Consider the following 22,224-nt stretch of genomic DNA (forward strand, 5'->3'; position numbering starts at 1 on the left):
AAATTGTTCACCAACAATATATTAGGCTATATTATTAGATTATACCCTATATTACTCCAGTGTTAGCCTATATATTACATAAATATCTCATTAGTTAGATTTGATGTGGAAACACTTTTACTCCACATATTAAACTGAGCTGCCATCTGCTGGACTGGTATCACGTACACATGAGAAACATGCATACGTTTTCAACTTTAAAGATGCTAATAATGTACTTGATTATATAGCTAATTTATAAAATGTAGCATTCTCTCTCAGTTTTTGATCAGGATTTAATGATGCATTGAAATGTTTTTTTTTTTCAAATGAATTCTTTATCTAATAAACCCACTTGCCTCCAGGCAAGTAGATGGCAGTAGTGTAGTTACACAGGTGCGAGTGTTACACAGTAGAATAATATCGTTTTTTGAACTGGCTCTTTTCGATGTTTCATTTGAACCGATTCGCAAAGTGATTAGATCTGTGAGAGTACAACTGAATAGGAGGTGAACAGTTTGGAAAATGTCAGACACAGAATTTGACATGAAAATCATTTAAAACACACGGAAAATGCGTGGGACATGGGGAGTTTTGTTTTTGTGATGACTTTTAAGTGAATCATTTTTGAGCTCGTTCGCTGTAACGATCCGTCTAAAGGAGCCGAATTGCAAAACGAATCGGATTCCAATTGCAACTGTAGGACACACACAACAACACCAACTTCATAACATATGTAACACCACGGATATTTACCATAGCACACACCAGAGGATATTCACTGATGAAATGTAGTGTGTGAAACACTGCAACCGTTGAAAACCCTTCATATACCAACCACGCAAAAAGTAAGTGAATTTAAATGTGCAGTTTTTCTCTTCTATGTGCTGCTTGTTTGATGTTTCAAGTGAGCTCCGTCTTCTTTCTATAATATGTTACAATGTTGTTCTCTGTTATTGTAACGATGTGGCTGCAAAATATAAACCTCATATATATTATTCATTTAAAATGTCGATAAACGCTAGTTTTATGCTTCTTAAGGTCAAAAGATATGCATATTTTGAAAATGTATTGACATACCATGGTATTTTCATGTCGCATGATAAAAAAGGCAGTATTCTGCAAACTGCACTGTGCTGTATGTTGTTAATTGTATTGCAGCTACTCTCTGCAGCTGGTATCTATCAATTAAGGTCACACATTTACTCATGATCAGTCTAACATACTGGGTGAAGGTTTGTGTTTGTTTTTAGTTAGTTTTTAAGCAGTGGAGGGGGTTGAAGTGTTTTCTTGGACTCTGACCTTTACCTCTTGTAAGAGTAGCCTTCCATTCTAATGCTGAGCCGCTCCATGCAATTACAGAACATTTGGGCTTTGTTTCAAAATTTGTAGCTCCCTACATCGATAGCAATTATGGACAGCTGTGCATTTGCAAATGTAAGAACTGAACATACCTGGGCAATTGTCCCTCAAACGTTCTTGATTAAAACGCATGTTTTATGGATTCAGAGTATAACTTTGTTTTAAATGCTTGCTTTTCATTTTGGAAAAAGATAAAAAATCATGAGTCTTTCAGCAGAAGAGGTACAGTATGAAAATTGGTCTAATTTCTTAACCACTAGGATGCTTTCTCCAATAGCCACTTCCCTTCCTAGTTCTTCCCCATATCTGCAGCTTTATGTATTTTAGAAAGTTTCTTCCTCTGTGTGACATTTCGTCATGTGACATTTAGTGGGACGTGATATTGGCAAATACATGGCGTCGTTATATCTGTGGTAATATACAGAGGCTGAAACACTTGCTGATGCCTGGAATGTGTTTTTATCATTAAAGTAAACAAGTTCTGTTACTGACTTTTATTATAGTATAATTAAGAAGACCTCAAGATACTTAAAAACAACTTTCAAATAACTAAAGGCTTACGTTTCGGTCAGTTCGCAACAAAACATATGGCTTCAGAAGATTTGGAATATAAAACTTTATGTAAACTACCATTCAAAGGTTTGGACTCTGTAAGATTTTTTAAATGTTTTTGAAAGAATCTTTTATGCTTACCAAGTGAAGGTTTGTTTTCTATTTGAATATAATTTATTCATGTGATTTATAATTTATTCATAAGAACAGCATTACATTGAAATAGAAATCTTTTGAAATGGTATAAATGTCTTTACTGTCACTTTTGATCAATTTAATGCATTCTTGCAAATTAGTATTAATTTATTTAAAAATAAAAAACGTAATGATCTTAAATTTATATATAATCAGCTGTTATCAGATGTCTAATATGTTTAAATCTTTAGCAAACACTAATAATTCAATTACACTGTTAAATGTAATCTTGTTTGTAGCAAATGTCAAAAGGAATATTGTAATTTTTCATATTGTACATTATAACTGTTGGTTATAATTATAATGCCAAATTTCATGTCTAGCATTTTAAAAAGTTGAATTTCAACCATAAATTTCACTATAAGTTAAATTTTCACAGAATGTTCTTTACCTTATGAAGGATGATTTTGTGTAGAAAACAGTAAATCACAAAAAAAATGACTTTAGCTGGGTTTTCACAGAGAGGGTCACATATTTTAAATTGTTCTCTGATATCTACATAGAAGGTATGTGGCTTATGTAAGGGCAAAAAATTCTCCAGAAACGATTTTACATGTGCATTTACAACCCTAGAATTTCTCCCTAGAATGAAATGGTCTGTTATTACCTTATTTGGAAGGGTCATGAATAATAATGAGCTCTGCTCTGATTGGCTGTTTCACAGTGCGGCTTATTTCAGTAGCTCGCAGCAGTCAAGTAAGTCAAGTAGAGCTTTATTGTCATTCCGCTACATGTGGGGCCATACAGTGGAACGAAATGTCGTGTCTCACAGGACCACGGTGCTACATAAATACAGGCATACAACAATGAAGTAAAAAACAGTATAGACCTATACACAACTATCCTACTGATAGATTTGACTATAAATATGCTATATATAAACAAATTTACCTATACATAAACTAAAAATACAAACTATACGAGTGCTTCAGATAAATACTGTACATGTGCAAAGAGAAACATTGTTAGTCAAGCAGCTGGCTGGGGAACAGTACAGGATGATTTTTAGTGCATGAGCATGTAAACATATGTATATTACTGAGTCTTTTTTGGGATTGTATACACAGCAGTGTGTGTGAAAAGTGTCTAGTGCGCATAGAGGAGGAGAGTGTGCTACTACAGGTGGTCTGTACAGGCCCACTCACCTGTATGTAACAGACTTCGATAGCACAAAAAAAGTTCCATAAGTTCTGTCTTTGATGTGGTAAGTTTGGGGGGGTTAAGAGTTAAGAGCTCTCACAGCCTGGGGAAAAAAGCTGTTGAGCAATCTGACAGAGCGAGCTCTGATGGTCCGGTACCTTCTACCTGATGGCAGGAGCTGGAAGAGGTTATGAGAGGGGTGGGAGGCGTCCTTCACGATGCTGGTGGCCTTGCTGGAGCATCGTGCAAGGAAAATGTCCAGGATGGAGGGGAGAGGGGCACCGATGATCTTTGCGGCAGTGTTCACTGTCCATTGTAGGGTCTTGCGGTCAGCAGCACTGCAGTTCCCATACCAGACAGTGATGCAGGTGGTCAGCACACTCTCAATGGTGCCCCTGTAAAAAGTGGTGAGGATGGGTGGAGGGAGACTTGCCCTTTTCAGCCGGCGGAGAAAGTGGAGGCGCTGTTGTCCCTTGTTGAGCGACGTGACGTTGGTGGTCCAGGTGAGATCCTTTGTGATGTGCACCCCCAGGAATTTAGTGCTGCCGACTATCTCCACGGTTGAGCCGTCGATGGTTAGTGGGGGGTGGTCAACAGAGTTTCTCCTGAAGTCCCTCACAACCTCTTTCGTTCTTACCCACATTGAGGGACAGGTTGTTAGCACCACACCATTCAGCCAGCTGTGCCACTTCCTCTCTGTAGTCCGTGTCGTCGTTGTTGCTGATGAGGCCTACCACAGTTGTGTCATCAGCAAACTCGATGATGTGGTTGGAGCTGGACTTGGCAGTGCATTTGTTGGTCAGCAGCGTGAAGAGCAGCAGGCTGAGCACACAGCCTTGTGGGGCACCTGTGCTCAGTGTGGTAGTGCTCAAGGTGTTGCGCCGACACGGACTGACTGAGGTCTTGCAGTTAAAAAGTCCAGGATCCAATTACAGAGGGAGGTGTTAAGGCCCAGCAGGTTTAGTTTGTGGATGAGCTGTTGTGGGATTGTGTTGAATGCTGAGCTGAAGTCAATGAACAGCATTCTAACATAAGTGTCTTTTTGTTCCAGGTGAGTAAGAGCTAGGTGGAGAGTGGTGGATATTGCATTGTCCGTGGAACAGTTTGGACGGTATGCAAACTGGAGTGGGTCCAGCGTGTTTGGGAGACTGGACTTGAAGTGCTGCATGACTAACCTCTCAAAGCACTTCATTATGATTGGGGTCAGTGCAATGGGACAATAGTCATTCAGACAGGACACATGTGACTTCTTTGGTACTGGGATTATGGAGGTGGATTTGAGACATGTGGGGACGACTGCCTGGCTCAGCGAGATGTTGAAGATGTCTGTTAGGACATCCGTCAGCTGTGCAGCACAGTCTTTCAGTACACGGCCAGGTATGTTGTCAGGGCCCCCAGCCTTTCGTGGGTTAATCCTGGATAGGGTCTTCCTTACATTGGCTAGAGAGAGACAGAGTACCTGGTCGTTTGGAGATGCGAGTAGTTTCTGTGCAGGTGTGTCGTTTTGTATCTCAAATCGTGAGTAGAAGTGGTTGAGTGCCTCTGGTAGGGATGTGTCATCGTCACTGGCCTGTGGCGGGGACTTGTAGTCAGCAATGGTCTGAATGGCTTGCCGCAGGGTCCGAGTGTCTCTGCTGTCTGTGAAGTGATTGTTGATTTTTAGTTTTTGTGTTTTTGTTTTGCATACTGATGTTTTGCCTTCTTGATGCCATGAGACAGATTGGTTCTTGCTGTTTTGAGGGCTGCTTTATCTCCTGATCTGAATGCTTCATCTCTGGTCTTTAGCAGCCCACGAATCTCTGCTGTCATCCATGGCTTCTGGTTGGCACGTGTGGTGATGGATTTGGTGACGGTTACATCATCTATGCACTTCTTGATGTAAGCAGTCACAGTTTCAGTGTACTCCTGCAGGTCTGTGTGGTTGTTGTAGGTGGTCGCCTCTTTAAACATGTTCCAGTCTGTGTCCTGGAAGCAGTCCTGCAGTGCTGAGGTGGCATTGTCTGGCCATACCGTGATCTGCTTTTGGACCGGTTTGGCGTGTTTCAGAAGTGGTCTGTATGCTGGGATTAGCATAACAGCTTTGTATGCATTCTTTTCTGTTGTGTAAACAAAGTGCAGTGTGTTGTTTCCCCTTGTTGCAAAGTTCACATGTTGGTAGAACTTTGGCAAAACTGTCTTTAAGTTTGCATGGTTGAAGTCACCGGCTATGATGAAAAAGCCATCGGGGTTATTTGTTTGTCGTTCGCTGATGGCACTGTACAGCTCGCGAAGCGTGTCCTTAGCGTTTGCACACGGGGGAATGTATACCGCGACAATAACAATGGCCGTGAACTCCCGCGGCAGATAGAACGGTCTAGTGTTGTCACGGTACCAAAATTTCAGTATTCGGTACCGATACCAGTGAAAATCCACGGTTCTCTGTACCAATTTCGTTACCACATGCTAATTAAAAACACACTATTTTTAATAATAGTCAAACAAAAATAAAATTTACAAAAATCAATGCCATTCTTCATACTTATTTAAATTGTGTTTCAAGTTTTTCCGCAAGTAATCAAAGTATGAAAAACAGTAAACAGTAAAGTTTCACCCAAATTTAATTTGTCTTTTAATTAATTAAATTTAAACATTTTATTTTTTGGGTAAATAAAGGGGATTTACTATTAAAATTAAAATATGGAAGAAATATTGTGTGATTATTTCTTTAAAAATATATTTTTTTTATCAACAGTAGTAATAGTATCACATACATTCTACTAAATAATAGTAATATATTTTTGCCACAATGTCTTTAAGATAAACTTTTATTTTGACGGGTTGCCGTGAATACCTTTAAATTTCTGTGTGTAGCTATATGATATGAAGCTGGTTTTACTCAAATGGAACGGTAGAATACTCGTGAAGGGACTCTCAGAGCAGTTCTGTAGATGTTGTTTATGTATTTATGTCTTCATGGAGACGGCAGATGATGAAATCACCGCGAGCGTCGCGCGCTTCAGTGTAAAAAAATAAATAAATAAATAAAAATTAAAACGCGCGTCTCTGCCATTCATTCATTCATTCATTCATTCATTCATTCATTCATTCACACAGAGACTCGCAGAACATGCGGGATTCATATCTGAATCGACTTTTGCGGCTTAATATTTACAGATACTAGTCCATGTCGCGATTTGATTAAAGTGTGACGACCTACTTTTGATTAATTCATCCAAACTTTGACAAATTCCGTGACATTCCGTGCTAAACTGTAAACTCCGTTTTTACAACTGGATTCCGACATTCTATCCGCGTTTTCTGCATCGCGGAAATCATAGGTCCGTACGCGTCAAGAACCGGGTCGACCGGGTACTCGGTACCACCGGTACTTAAAAAAACCTGGTACCGTGACGTTTTCATTTTTTTAGTACCGACTTGGTTTATGTGGTAAGTGAAATCTTATGTACTGTAATGTAACAGGCTACCACTAGCAAGAAGCTAACCATGTCCCTTTAGTGGCTCCCTTTATTTTATTAGAGCGCGTTATTAGCTTTCCGTGCCTTTCTGAATACAGACACCAACCCATCCCTGCACTTCACATCCCCCGCACAGCCTGGAACATAACATTTATTTCCATGATCTGCCATTTTCGCTGTTGTCCTCGCTTGTTTCTTCACAATAGCTGCAGAAGTTCTGATGGTGCGGCTGGCAGCTGGCCTAGAATATGGTTGGGTATATACAAATGTTGGGGGCGTAACTATTAGTGATCTGACTGTTACGTCACAGTCTGTGTTATGTTCTGATTCGCCTATTTTTCAGTGGTCTTTTTTTTTTTTATTCACGAGATTTACATAAGAAGGAGGAGACAATGGTGTTTGAGGCTCATGGTATGTCATTTCCATGTACAGAATTCTTGTTGTTCAACTATGCCAAGGTAAATACAGTTTTCCATTCAAGGGCACCTTTAAATTTTTAGTTTTATTTTGAATTAGTTTAGACATAGCATAGAATTAAATATCGATGAATATTAGCTTGTTGATAGTGTCCAGAATATTATTGTCAGCACATCCCTAATAGAAAACCTCTTCAGAGCATCATATCATTTTTAATAGCTCCACAGAAGAAAGTTTTTGATTCATTTTCGCAGGAAAGTCTTATACGGTATAATAAAATGCATTGCCAGAATAATTCAACCAATATTGTGCTTCTTTTGAGAGGGATGAATTAGTCTTATTGCACAAGCAGTGTGGGATGAGTTATGTAACAAATCTAATTCTCACATTTAGAGGATATTGTGTTAATTATCTTCTCTTGTCTTTATATCTTCTTTATACTCTGAAGTTTGAAATGGTGTCATACAAGAGACTCACCCCTGAGGAGGTTCATTTCTCAGGAGCTGCGTTATTGGATCCTGATGAGACGACAGACACGGATCTAAAGGAAGTAAACCCAGAACTGCCCCTGCTGCCCCAGAGCCGTCACTGCTCCATCACCGTTGCCCTGCTGACCCTTGGGGGACTTATTGTAGTTCTCTCTGGCATCTGGCTGCTTGGAACTATATTTTGGTTACATAAGCCACCCTCCACAGAACGCCATAGACCCCCTCCACCTGCTGTGGCCAAAAGCCCAAATGAGACGTGGCTCCAGCCGGAGTCCTGCTCGCAGATCCCAGAAGCTTGGAGGTTTGACTGTTATCCAGAGAGAGGTGTGGTGGTCACGGAGGAGATGTGCCACGCTCGAAACTGCTGCTTCATACAGCGCTCACAGGCTAAGACATCGGGACGGAATGGAGTGCCGTGGTGTTTCTACACACCTGACTATCCATCCTACGAGTTGGTGTCCATTACTGACACAGAGATGGGGAAGGTGGGAAAACTGCTCCGGAACAAAAAGACGTATTATCCTAAAGACATAGATGCACTGCAGATGGAGGTGATGTATGAGGAAGACAACAGATTGCGTGTGAAGGTGAGAGCACTTCTGGTCTTCATGTTACTGGCTGGTTATGTTTGCGGTCTCTCTTTATCAAGCAATTCCTAAATAAATACTTATTTTTCTGTTTTAAAAAATTAGGTAAATTTCAGAGGTGAAATTATCTGTTAGCTTGTATCCCCTCAAAGACCACTAAAATTCTGGACAGAAAATAGGGATGCTCAGTATATTGGTACCAGATTGGTTATTTTTTTTAAATATCAGTATCTGTTGATATTGAATATGTACAGTTAGTTAGATAATAAATTATGTAATAATTTTAATTATTAATTAAACTATTTTAAATTAAAATGTTTTAATTATTTTAAAATGTAACGTTTAAGAATTAAATTCAAAAGTTTGGATCAGTATAATTTTCTTTTTTTTTAATTATTTTGAAAAGTTTCTTATGCTCACCAAGGCTACATTTATAAAGTAATAGTACTGCATTTGGTGGCAAAACTGAATTTTCATCAGTCATCACTCCAGTCTTCAGTGCCCTTGAGAAATACATTTGTAATATGCTGATTTCTTGCTTTGGACACATTTTCATGTTATTATAAAACTTGAAAACAGTGCTGCTTAATATTTTTTGTGAAAACAGTTATTTATCTGTAATAGAAATCTTTTGTAGTATTATACATGTCTTTAGTGTCACTTTTGATTAGTTTAATGCCTCCTTACAAAATAAAAGCGTAAACTTACTGACCCCAAAGTTTGGAATGGTGGTGTATACTATGTATACATTATCAGGTATTATTGTATATTTAACTCTCAATTAAAATTAAATGATTACACCATTAAATGTGGCAGACCATTTTTTAATATTGTACATTATAACTGTGACTTGTAATTATAATGCCTAATTTTACTTGTAGGATTTAAAGGAATTGTTTTTATATATTTATTTTTTAGTTTTAACAGTATAGTTTTATTGTTGATTATTGATTTAGCTTATGGATATTATTATCATTATCGGTACATCCTGAATAAAAAAAATGTCTTCAGAGTGTCATAACCTACCATATTTTTTGTTGTTTCATAATATTCCTGTGTCAAATACAGATAACAGACCCAGCTGAAAAGAGGTATGAGGTGCCTATAGATGTTCCTGTGGTTCAGAAAAAAGCCTCAAATCCCTCTTTCACCGTAGACTTCATCAAAGAACCTTTTGGGCTGATTGTCAAGAGAACACAGACAGGAACTGTACTGTAAGTACTATTTACTGTCAACTAACATGAAAACAGACTTGCTTAAAAACAAAAAAAACAACAACAATTGGATGATTTAGTTTCTTTTACCATTAGATGTGATGAGCAGAAAACTCTCCAGGAAGGAGACCTGTAATATTTGGCATGTCTCAGTACTAGTATTGAGTTATTAACATCCGTTCACATCCCGTCAGGTTGAATACATCCATAGCTCCTCTCTTCTACGCGGATCAGTTCCTGCAGATGTCTACATCATTACCTTCACGTTTCATATATGGACTGGGTGAACATCGCTCCAACTTTATGCATGACGTCCAGTGGAACACTCTCACCATGTGGGCTCGAGATGTCCCACCAATGGTAACTTAACATTCGTCTTCTGACGTAAGAATCTGTCAGTCCTGTTTCAAATCTAATAACAAGGCTTAAAGGAGTAGTTCACCCAAAAATAAAAATTTCCTGAAGATGTACTTACCCTCAGATCATCCAAGTTGTTTGTTCCTTCATCAGAACAGATTTGGAGGAATTTAGTATTACATCACTTGGTCAACAATGGATCCTCTGCAGTGAATGGGTGCCGTCAGAATGAGAGACCAAACAGCTGATGAAACATCACTATAATCCACATGACTACAGTCCCTCAATTAACTTCTTGTGAAGAGAAAAGCAGCTTGTTTATAAGAAACAATAAAACAAAAAGACCATTTTAATTTCAAACTTCTGGCCAAAATACAAGTCCTTAACCCATAATAGCTCCTCCTGCAGGGAAAAAGTCCACCCCCTGTTGTCCTCTCGCATCAAAAACCAGCAACATATTTGTTTAGAACTGTTTATGCTTGTAAACAGTGCTTGATCGCTGCATATTTCTCTCCTGATTCAGACGAGACAACTTTTTCACTGGAGAAAGCAATACCCGAAGCAAAGATTTGAAGTAAAAACGCCTTAATCATGGATTTGTTTCATACACAAACACAGTTTTCATTTTAAAAGATATTACATTTTGGAGTGGAGTCACATGGATTACTAGTGAATTATTGTGATGTTTTTAGCATCTGTGGACTGATGCACCCATTCACTGCAGAGGATCCATTGGTGAGCATATTACATTGTACATTATAACATGACCCCTTTAACAGCACTACAAACATCAATCCAGATTAATAAATGTTCCAGATTGCATTAACTGCTGTGTTTTCTTGATTGTCGGTTATTTCAGGAGCTGACCAACCTCTATGGCGTCCATCCGTTTTATCTTTCTATGGAATCTGATGGAATGGCGCATGGGTTTTTCATGCTCAACAGCAATGCAATGGGTGAGTTCATCACACACATCAGCATCTACATTTTATGTTCCAAACACAATGCAAACCACATAAAGCAATGAATCAAATCCTGCTTTCACTGAGCTAGATTGCTCAGTCTCAGAGTGCATGCCACAGTTTGATTGTCATGTTCATGATAAGCCTTGTTTTTGCTTATGATAATACACCCAGTTATAAGATTAATATTTTGTGTTGTCAGGGATAATTATGTCTATTTGATAAGTTCATGCATGAGAAAAAAGGTAAAAAGACAATCATATCAGCTTCTTACACAATACTTTGAACTTTCATTTGTTAATTTATAAACCATTATAACACAGTTTATTTAAAAAAAATAAGGTCTTTTTTTATCCTAATATGCTTCTGAAATGTTCTCAGCATTTTCCTGTGAATCTTTGTTGTTGTGTGTACGGCCATTGGTTCTGCAGATTAAAGTCAGCATGAAGCGCAAATTGACAATCTTTTCTTCTTTATTGTGACGTATGTCTGAGTAAAACGGCTTCTCAAACTGATAGAATTGAAAAATGCAGAGCAGGATGTTGTAAATTTTGTTCAATGTGCCATTCCTGGTAAATAATTATGAAATTCTACTAGCAATTTTTTAGTGAAAATTGTTTCTACCTACATTTTTAAAAAAAATTTCAATGTACCATATTTGTAAATCATTTACATGGTACTTCAAGGCATTACAGTGGTGCATGTCCAAAAAAAGGTATTAAAATGCTAATTATGGTTTTAAATGATGGTAATACCTTATGCTGTCTGAACTTTGTAATAATGTGTGTAATTAATCTCTGATGTAGATGTGGCTCTGCAGCCTGCTCCTGCTCTCACCTGGCGTATGATTGGTGGGATCCTCGACTTTTACATTTTCCTAGGCCCAGATCCCAGCTCTGTGATTGCACAGTACTTGGATGTTGTAGGTCAGCAAGCGTCATAAGCAGTATTTAATAAGCTTTTTTACATGGAGTATCAGAAGTTCAAGAACTAATCATTGAGTTTTCTCTTTTTCACATTAGGGAAGCCTGCGATGCCCATCTTCTGGGCTCTGGGTTATCATCTTTGCCGATGGGGCTACAAGTCAAGCGACAAAACCTGGAATGTTGTAAAAGAAATGCGGAATTATGGGATACCTCAGGTACTGTAGTTGTCAGATCATTTTCATTTATTGTTTGATTCAGTGTAAGTAATTCTGATTGGTTGGAATTTCAAATCTGCTCCACAAGATTTACACTGTCAAAAGACATCAAGAAATATGATGAAAGTATTTCAGCACAGAAAATAAAGCAAAAAACATTTAACTTACAGTCTGTCTCCATCAGTATTGTTATTGTTAACAAAAACAATTTTCCTTTTGTTTTTGGTAATTTAAATAAAATATAAATATTTTATCAAAAAAAAATTATTGCCTTGGCTACTAGCTGAAAAAAAATGTTGAAGTAATAAAATTAAAATATATGCATTTAGCATATGCTTTTATCCAAAGGGACTAATTAAAAAAGAGAAACAAAAGCAAAAATGAATAAAACTAAAATTAAAATAAAAAATAAACCAAATGAAAGCTATATATAAATTAATTAATTAATTAAATAAATATAAATATATATAAGCACATAAAATGACCAAAATTAATACATACTGTACTATAATAATATATAAATAATACTAATAAAATGGGTCTCTATCTGCGATGCTAGTTTACTGCCAAAGAAAACGCTAACACACAAAGACAATCACATCGGAAGTCTGATTTCTACTGAACCATGGAAAAGCACTGACTTTGCATTATGCATTTAGCATAGGGAATAGAAATGTGAGAAATTATGTTTGCACTAATTCCAAATTGTACAAATAACAACATTTTTCTATCTTTCAGGATGTTCAGTGGAATGACATTGACTACATGGATCATGCCTTAGACTTCACTTATGACACTCTGAACTTTTCCAGCCTACCTGACCTCGTGAAAGACCTTCATAGACATGATCAGCACTACGTCATGATCCTGGTACACACACACTTCGATTAACAAAAACATGGCCTTTTGTGAATTTAATGAACTACACCTGGTTACTCTGCTAGAACACCTAAATGTTCTTGAACTGACTTCATACATCCACTAAAAATCACCTTCACACCAGTTGGTTAAATGTTTCTTTTGTTTGAAGATGTCACTTGGTTTGATGTGCAGTGACATTCATTCAGGTTCAGTGTGGCTTAAATAATTTTTGGAAACTGTCAATAGATTTACTTGCAGAAAGCAGATAAACTAAAAATCACATCTGTGTTCTATGGGTTTAAATATGCTTCTCCTGCAAAAACATCCATATGACACGCTTCCTCATTTGGCTCTCGTCTCTTTTGTGGAGCAGAAGAATCACACTGACAGTCATGAGGCTGTTTTGGCAGCGGAATGTTTCACATGACTGCAGTTGAATCCCTTACTAAAGCGTTTGGATGTGTCACTGTGGATTTAGCTGAAGTGTGCTTGATGTAAACTGCAGCTTGTGTCTTTGTCTCTTTTGCACTTCCTCATCAGGATCCCGGTATCAGTAACTCTCAGCTGCCTGGCTCCTACTGGCCATTTGATGAGGGGATGAAGAGGGGCATCTTCATCAATGATTCGAATGGAGACGTCCTTATTGGGAAGGTACACTGAAGAGACACATTAAGTTGTTTAAAATTTGGGGTGGGCATTGTCTTTTTTTTTTTTTTAAAGAAATCTCTTATGCTTAACAAGGCTGCATTTATTTTATCAAAAAAACAGAACATATTTTCAAATGTAACTTATTCTGTGATGCAAAGCTGAATTTTCAGCATCATTACTCTAGTCTTCAGTGTCACATGATCCTTCAGAAATCGTTCTAATATGCTGATTTGCTGCTCAAGAAACATTTCTTACTATCATTAAAAATAGTTAGTGATATTTTGTTACTGATACAACAGCAAGTGATTTTTTTTAATCGCTTTAAAAGTTTAAAAGAACAGCATTTATTTGATTTTTTTTTTTTTTGTAACATTATAAATGTCTTTACTATGTCTTTGAGCAATTTAATGTGTCCTTGCTAAATAAAAGTATTCATTTGTAAAAAAAATAATAATAATAATATTAATTGTACTGATTAATCATTATAAGCCATAAACGGGTTAAACAGTGGCATCGGTGACCAATAATAAACTTCTGTAATTCTTCATCCACACTAGTATATGTCTGTATGAAGTCAAAAATTGTAAAAACATAAACTTAAACAGAAATATTGATTTATATTATTTAGTTCTTATAATAATATTTAGTGCTTGGCCAGTCAAATAAAAAAAAAACTGTGATTTAATTATGAATATTATAATATATTAGTTTATATGTGACTGGGGCTATGTTTTGTTTTGTCTTTTGTTTAATAGGTCTGGCCAGGACTCACAGCATTTCCAGATTTCTCCAATCCAGACACACATGACTGGTGGTACCAGAATCTGAAGCGCTTCCATGAAAAAGTGCCTTTTGATGGCGTGTGGATTGTATGTTGTGCATTTGTAGCATTGACTATTTGATGGTTCATTATTTGCATTTACCCAAACATTGATCATGTTCAGTTCTTTATATCTCTTCTTCAAGGACATGAATGAGCCATCTAATTTCTTTGATGGATCACTGAATGGTTGCCCAGACAATGAACTGGAAAATCCTCCCTACACACCAGGTATTGGTGTATTATGTGCAGATCTACATTATGCATGCTGCCATTTTTTTCCAACAATAAGGCATGGTATTGTCTGCTGTAGGTATTCTGGGTGGTACATTAAAGGCCAAGACTGTGTGTGCATCTGCACGTCAGAAAATCTCCACTCACTACAACATACACAGTCTGTATGGACTCATGGAAGCTAAGGCTACTGAAAGGTATCCACAATCATATGAATACACTGCTGTTAAAAAGTTTGGGTCGGGTCAGTATTTATTTTTTAATACTTTGAAATTAATACTTTTGTTCAGATTTGAATTGATCAAAGAATCATCAAATTCATTTTCTAAAATTTTCTAATTAACATTTCTAAAAAAAAAAAAAAAAATAAGCAGCACAATTGTTTTCAACATTGATAATAATAAATTAAGGATCATGTGACACTGAAGACTGGAGTAATGATGCTGAAAACTCAGCTTTGCATCACAGGAATAAATTAAATTTTAAAATATAATAAAGTAGAAAAGTTATTTTAAATTGTAATATTTCACAATATTACTGTTTGTACTGTGTTTGATCAAAATGCAGCTTTGCTGAGCATAAGGTACTTATGCAATTTTTACTGACCTGAAACTTTTAAACAGAAATGTACCTATATATCTCTATGCCTAAGTGTCAAATATTTTAAAGAGAGCACATTTTTCAAGCAAAAAAAAAAAAAGTTTATTAGGTTTTAAATTATAAACAATACATATTTTTCAAAAAGTGTTTGGACACGTCCTGGTTGGATCATGTCTGTCTGTCTGTCTATCTCTCTCAGTGCTTTGAGGAGGATCACGGATAAGCGTCCCTTCGTCATTTCACGCTCTACGTTTCCCAGTCAGGGCAAGTATTCGGGCCACTGGCTCGGAGACAACAGGAGCCAATGGAAAGACCTGGCCACATCCATACCAGGTATAAACACACACACTGTGCTCTGCTGAGGCCAGAGTTTGTACCATAGAGTTTTGAATTTACTACAGCTACATTAACCATTTTCTTCCTTTTTCCCAGGTATGCTAACATTTAACATCCTGGGCATTCCTCTTATTGGGGCTGACATCTGTGGCTTTGGGGGCAGCACTACAGAAGAACTGTGTGTCCGATGGACCCAGCTTGGAGCTTTCTACCCCTTTTCAAGAAATCACAACTCCATAGATGAACAGGTGAACTTTCTTCCATCTGTTTAAACGGTTATGACAGTTTACTTTAGCTTTAGACTACAGCAAAATCTGCAGCTGGTCAGTAAAATGATTTAGTTCATAATGCTAAAATATCAACAGCCTCTGCTGTGTTTTTTTAAAGAGTTTTTATCGTATTGTTCTTCTGCAGTCTGTTTTTGTTCATTTGATTTAGTATCCCATCTGTCACTTGTTTTGGCAGTACAATGTTGTTGTTTTTTAGGGGTTTTTTGGCCTTCCAAAGACACACTTCTCTGGATTAACAGTTTTGTCATTTCACAACAGGATCAGGAACCAACTGCATTCAGCCCTGCAGCCCGTACAGCAATGAAAGAAGCCATTCTCCTGCGTTACTCCCTGTTCCCACATCTCTACACACTCTTCCATCATGCACACATCAGTGGACAGACAGTCGCCACACCACTGCTTTTTCAGTAAGATAAACACAAAACCTGATTGTATGTGAATTCATTCTTAAAGGAATCCTTTACTCCCAACTTTGAATTAATTATATTAGCATCTAATGATTTTTTTTTTTTTGTGAATTATCCTACTGAATATATATATCCAGGCACATACTATCCATAATTTCAGGAAGATATACATTTGAACTGAATTACTGTTTGTGCTGTGTTTTTTAGATTCCCGAAAGATGAGAAGACGTACGGGATAGATAAACAGTTCCTATGGGGAAAGAGTTTGCTGGTCACACCGGTTTTGGAGGCAGGGCGAGATTATGTTGTGGGGTATTTTCCTAAAGGTCTCTGGTACGATTTCCACACTGTAAGTCACACCTCTCTAGAAACCCTCTTATTAAATTCATAATTCTCTTACTGTGGAGTCTCATACAATATTCATCCTGTATGTTTGTGTCACATGCAGGGTGACTCGTTGATAAGCAGTGGAGAAGAGATCAATCTTCAGGCTCCAACAGACAAAATCAACCTGCATCTCAGAGAGGGTTCAGTCATACCTACACAGGTGACAGAGAAGCACATTATATACTCATATATTATGTAACGGGCAATTTATTTATTATAATAATAAATGTATTTATATGCTTAAAAATGACATAAATGCATAAATTGTCAAAGTAATGACATATAGGTAATTTCTATAATTTAATGTGTGTGAGAATATATATATTTATTTGTAACGTTCTTCAGAAAGTCTCAATTTAGTGATTAGTTAAAAGATAGATAGATCATATCTATCTGTGTGCATGTTTATTTGAATTTGTTTGTGTTTCAGAGACCTAACACCACCCTGTGGGTGAGCAGCGGTCAGCCCCTTCATCTGATTGTGAGTCTGAGTAAGGACGGCCTGGCCAAGGGTGATTTGTTTTGGGATGATGGAGAGACCCTTGACACATATGAGAAAGATCAATACGCTTACATCTGTTTCACAGTAGAACAGGTACAGAAAATGCACAATTCATCTTTACTACAGTAAACCTGCATGATTTAATGAGCATAGAATGGCCACATTATAAAAGGTAATTTCACATCACCTCTATTAACATTTTTTCATTAATTATTCAGATTATACCCATTTTTATCCAGGGTTATTTTATAAAACGCATCTCTTGCTTGTTTCTAAACGATCGTGCTGTCAACTGCTTTGCATCATTTTCATTAGTTATTATCCTGCCTAATATCAGGGATGATAAATAGAATGATCTTCTTTATTAATGATCTTCAGAACACAATGACTTCAGAGGTGCTGCATAATCATGAGGAGGCTACTTACATCACAGTGGAAACCGTTTCGTTTTATGGAGTGAAGACGGAGCCGGAAAACGTAACGGTGAATTCACAAGAGGCAGCTTTCTCTTACCGTAACAATCAGGTAATATGATTTAATATTGTTTTAGGAAGCTGCTGGTTATAACACAGTAACTATTTGTATATTTTGTTAGCGGGTGAATTTCTAAATGTTTCCAGTAAGGATAAAAAAGTTCATTAGCAGTCCTATGATACTCAACAAACTTTCAATAGGCTGTATTGGAAATAATTGTTAGTATTTGTCTATGGTTTGTGGTTTACTGTTTTAAAACATATATTTTTTGGGGTTGTTGCCATTTCTGAAATGCATTTAAAAAATATTTAAATACATAAAATATCAAGGTCAAAATATATAGGTTGAAAAAAGGTCCAAAACAGTTGGTATCAGTAATTGTTTTTTTTTGTTTTTTTGAGCTAAAACAGTAATGCAAGTAAGAAAGACTTTAATTTATGCAAAATGAGACTTAAAGAAGTGTATTTACTGTCTTATGTCTGTCTAGGTGCTGACAGTAACAGACTTGGGTCTGAACCTCAGTCATAACTTCACGATCAGTTGGATGTAAAAGTCATCAGTGAAATTTCAAAATTGCAAGTTGCTGCAGAAATCATGACCGTATTATCTCAAATGACACTATCTCAGTACTTGGACAGCGGTGGTTCTGGTTTCAACCTGAAGTCAAATATAAACCAGAAAGGATATGACAGATTATTGATTGTATGTTGTTGAATTATTGACCCAGTGGCGGTCAGTTGCACTCAGAGTGAGCAAAACCGAAGGGAAGAATTGTGTATTTTGATTAAATGTATTAGTTTGATCTGTTGAATAGATAGATATTTTTACCTCTGCTGTTATATTACTGCCTGTTATTGCTGATATTGTTTTTAGGGCAGAAAGGTTCTTCTTCTGTCACTGTTTCAAGCATTTTAGTGGTGAATAAAGCTTCTCGTTTTACACCTTGCCATGTCATCAAAAACTAGGCAAGTTCAAGATAATTTTGAGTTAAAGCAAACAACTTTATAGCGATACAGAGAAAAAAAAAGTGATCCTGCTGAACTTGCAACCTTTCACATTCTTGCAATTAAAGTTGGTCAGTATGATTTTGATTTGCATATGTGTATATATTGTTTACAAGCGTGTTTGCACAGTTCAGGACATTCTGATGCTGCAGAAATGCATGTTTGAGCTTTAGTTCGCAACCATTATTTCCATGCACGGGCAGGCATGTTATTAAAATGATCCAGTATGTTCAGCCAATCCAAATGTGATGGAAAATGTTTTTGTTCTTATGATTCATTTGTTTTAATGCCCAAAGCAAGTCGTTCTAAAATGTACAACCATGAAAATATTACTGAAGTAAATCACTGTACAGTATTCATTAAGGCTTAAAGAGGCATAATTGTGCAGTATTTTGTAAATTGCTACCACATGCTGTCGATATTACCATTTATAATATAACATTGTGCCTTATATTTCATCAAAGCTGTGATTCAACATTCAGTGGCTTTACTGTGAATGTATAATACCCTCTGTTCAAAACACAGGACTGCTTTACAAAGATTCAAATGTATAGACCTGTGCTCCCAAAACTGAAGCTAAACAATATATCTATGAAAGTATGAGCCAGTTTAAGGCTGCTTTCCTTCAAATGACCCTGAACAAACTGCTGTACAGCCTTTCACAAGATTTACAGGGTAGTGTGCAATAAAAATTCAAAGCGTTTATCTTTTTTCTTGTGTTTTTTCTTTTGACATGATATGCACACTAGCAATCTACCAAAGAACCAACCCAGAATACCCTAAGTCTACCTTAGCAAATGTCTGAGTAAAATGTCATTTGTGTTTCTTTCTATTATGTAACTCCATTTGGTCCTCTAAGTGTCCAGTAAAATATGAACTTTCAAACCACAGCATTTGCTCGGAGGAAATAAAAATGATCTTTATACCTCGAACCTAAAAAATCGGATTATTTTATGTCTCAAAGTCAGAGCTGTAGTTCTGATGTGGCCAGGTTATTGCGACATAAAACTGGATTTAGAGGCACTTCCTTGGCTTTCTTATAGGAAATGGCTTTTTTTTCCGGTTTTTTTTTTTTTCAGCTCAGTGCGGTGACCTGAGGCAAAGTCGGGTATCTTTTTAAACTAAACCCATTTTTCTACTATTATAAAATTATATGCCGTTATAAAGTACATGAATAAAGTCAGACTTTAAAGGTTTTTTTTAAATTATAGACACATTTCAGTGTTAAGCATTTTAAAGAGCGCAAAAAAATCAGAGCATGAAAGCAATTACCAACAAGATTTTGTTTCGACCTTGAGCATGCCTGACACTGTCATTTTAAGCAAAATGTGTTTCTATCTAGAAGAAAATGTAATAAACCTTTTCTTGTCGTTTTAAGAAGCATTGTTGGAAACCCAACGCTGATAGTCACGCGGCTTCCTCTGCGAGTGTATCTGCACGTCTGAACCTTCAGCTTTCATCTCGCACTGACACAAGACCTGTTTGAAGATCAAAGCCAGACTTGTGCTTCCACATCCAGCATGATATGACAGCGAGTTTAAAGCCTTGCTTCTGTACAGGCCGATGCAAGCAGAAAGAAATAAAGACAAAAAGAATCAAGGGACAAAGATGGAATTAAGTATGGGGCGGGACTTTGATTTTCTTGATTGGTTATTAACTAAGCAATTGAAAATTATTTAAATAAGAACATCCTGCTTGTAGGAAAGTGCTTTTTAAAACATTTATGAATACATAAGCTGCCTCTGCCAAGAGATTGTTTATTATCAAAACAGCCATCATAATTAAAACTTTAAAACATGGCAAAATACAGCGAACCTAGACATGTTATAATTATTACTACTGTGCAAATGTGTCTCTGACAAGTTATGAATCTGAAACATGTCAAAGCTAGCTCCTGTCATAATCCACTCGATTCCTCTTGTAATAGTGAGAAAACCTCTTAAGCACTAGAGCACTGTTAAAAGTCAAATGAAGACCCTTCAGCTAGAGGCCATATGTCCCAAAGTATTAAATGGCATTCAGATACAAAATATGACATACCCATGGGACGATTTTGGCTATTTACAGTTTTAATAGTGTACAGTGGGAAAATACACGACTGTTCAGAAGTTTGGAGTTTTTTTTATGTTTTTGAAAGAAGTCTCTTATGATCAAGGCTGAATTTATTTGATCAAAATTAAAGTAAAAACGGTAATATTGTGAAATATTATTACAATTTTAAAATGTCATTTATTCCTGTGATGGAAAAGCTGAATTTTCAGCATCATTACTCCAGTCTTCAGTGTCACACAATCCTTCAGAAATCATTTTAATATGATGTATTGCTGCTCAAGAAACACTTCTTATTATTACCAATGTTAAAAATTATTATTGTGAAAACTAATACTTTTTTCAGGATTCTTTGATAAATTGCTCAAAAAATAACATTTACTGTCACTTTGCATCAGTTTTATGCATCCTTGCTGAATAAAGTTTCAATTTCTTAAAAAAAAAGAAAAGTAAATCACATGATAGTTGAAGTCATAATACATAATAGTTAAAATAGTTTAAAGGTTGCCTTTTATGCTATGCTTGTTTTTGAAGTCTGTGTTTAATGACTCCAAAAACCTAATTTCAACAAAATCAGCTCTGACTACATAAAGTATTCATAAAGTAAGCTATTGAAAGGAACCAGACCTACCAAATAACCAAACTTAATGAAAAACAAACACTGTGTACAGTGTGCAATAGACAAAAATGTCCTCAAATTCTGGAATGTTGCATAATTTACTTCACAGCAGATACGGCTTATTCAGTGTAGCTCCAGCTTAATTCGTAATTAGAAATTATTCCCATTATATTTTATCTCCCAATGAAATAATGTTTATTTTGGATGTAAAAAATATTGGCCTAGAAGAAAACAATAACACAATATCACACACTCCCCCTCATTCTCTCCCCATACTGAGGGCTTCAGAGATAACAGCTTCCAGATGTTCCACATTCTCACTCCGTCATTGCCTTGCTTTACTTCTAGCTGCCAAAGATGTGACATTATACCATGAATTGTTATCTTCACGTCAGTTTCTGTCTGTCACCATGCTTAGGTAACTCAGAGGGTTTTGGGAAGGCAGAAACATTTTCACACAAATTCAGTGCAAGAGTTTGTGGGAAATGGTTGAGTCACACCACATGCTCTTTTCGTTCTTTAAACATCTTTTGGTGGGCTATCTCAGCATTTTCCAACTAAATTGATTTCTTGTTTCCTCTTTAAGTCCCAATTAAGATAAAAGTATCTATGGACTGTAATTAATCAGGACTGTTTATACACCAGACCACATTTTCATACATTTTAGAACAAAATGTGGCCGTAGATTTTTTTATTTATCCATCAAACACTGTATGGTTTTACTATGGTTTTTGGTGTTCTGTGGTAGTGCTACCTGCTACCTGTGCTACCTGTTTACCAAGTAGCTTAATAGCATGCCACATGAATATGGTAACATTACAATACCAACAGGGCTTTTCACACTTGAATTAGTTAACCCTGGTTCATTATAAACTCCAGGGTTTACTGGGCTCATTCTGCTCATACTGGGTGTTCATAAACTGACGTTTCACACTGAAGCTACATTCCTAAACTGCAGTTATTTTTGCATACTTGCATTTTGACTACCAATTCATGTTTTCCATCACCATTTGGCATTTTCCCCTCAAACGCGCGGTGCTTCTGTTACAGTCCAATGCACGTGAATATGAGGCACGTGGCGCAATGTGAAGCCCTAATTTATATCAAAGCACCTTGGTATTGCCTTCATTTAAATGTCCATGTT

At 36.6% G+C, this 22,224-nt stretch overlaps 1 protein-coding gene across 3 annotated transcripts; it reads left to right on the plus strand.

The window, feature by feature from the left end:
* The first annotated feature begins 445 nt into the window (after positions 1 to 445).
* Positions 446 to 19,115, plus strand: gaa2 (alpha glucosidase 2). 3 transcript variants are annotated; one of them, XM_058784466.1, is made up of 20 exons: positions 446 to 827; positions 7,549 to 8,175; positions 9,244 to 9,389; positions 9,584 to 9,749; positions 10,606 to 10,702; positions 11,515 to 11,634; positions 11,731 to 11,849; positions 12,588 to 12,719; positions 13,251 to 13,361; positions 14,114 to 14,227; positions 14,325 to 14,409; positions 14,492 to 14,609; positions 15,212 to 15,345; positions 15,445 to 15,596; positions 15,897 to 16,045; positions 16,253 to 16,394; positions 16,494 to 16,592; positions 16,863 to 17,027; positions 17,313 to 17,459; positions 17,896 to 19,115. In XM_058784466.1, the coding sequence occupies exons 2-20, from the start codon at positions 7,555 to 7,557 to the stop codon at positions 17,956 to 17,958; spliced, it is 2,880 nt and encodes a 959-aa protein (XP_058640449.1). In that variant the 5' UTR covers positions 446 to 827; positions 7,549 to 7,554; the 3' UTR covers positions 17,959 to 19,115. The 3 variants fall into 3 exon arrangements, with proteins under 3 accessions (XP_058640449.1, XP_058640434.1, XP_058640440.1); XM_058784451.1 differs by lacking the exon at positions 446 to 827 and adding an exon at positions 919 to 1,416; XM_058784457.1 differs by lacking the exon at positions 446 to 827 and adding an exon at positions 1,528 to 1,563.
* Positions 19,116 to 22,224: the final 3,109 nt, after the last annotated feature.

This window comes from Onychostoma macrolepis, chromosome 01, assembly GCF_012432095.1.
Source record: "Onychostoma macrolepis isolate SWU-2019 chromosome 01, ASM1243209v1, whole genome shotgun sequence".
Classification (NCBI taxonomy): domain Eukaryota; kingdom Metazoa; phylum Chordata; class Actinopteri; order Cypriniformes; family Cyprinidae; genus Onychostoma; species Onychostoma macrolepis.

Excerpts from the sequence above, each read along its gene's own strand:
- gaa2 (XM_058784451.1), top strand. The coding sequence starts at position 1,393 with ATGGACAGCTGTGCATTTGCAAAT. Across the intron at positions 15,346-15,444 it reads CCTGGCCACATCCATACCAG|GTATGCTAACATTTAACATC; the intron begins GTATAAACACAC and ends CCTTTTTCCCAG. Across the intron at positions 17,028-17,312 it reads TCTGTTTCACAGTAGAACAG|AACACAATGACTTCAGAGGT; the intron begins GTACAGAAAATG and ends AATGATCTTCAG.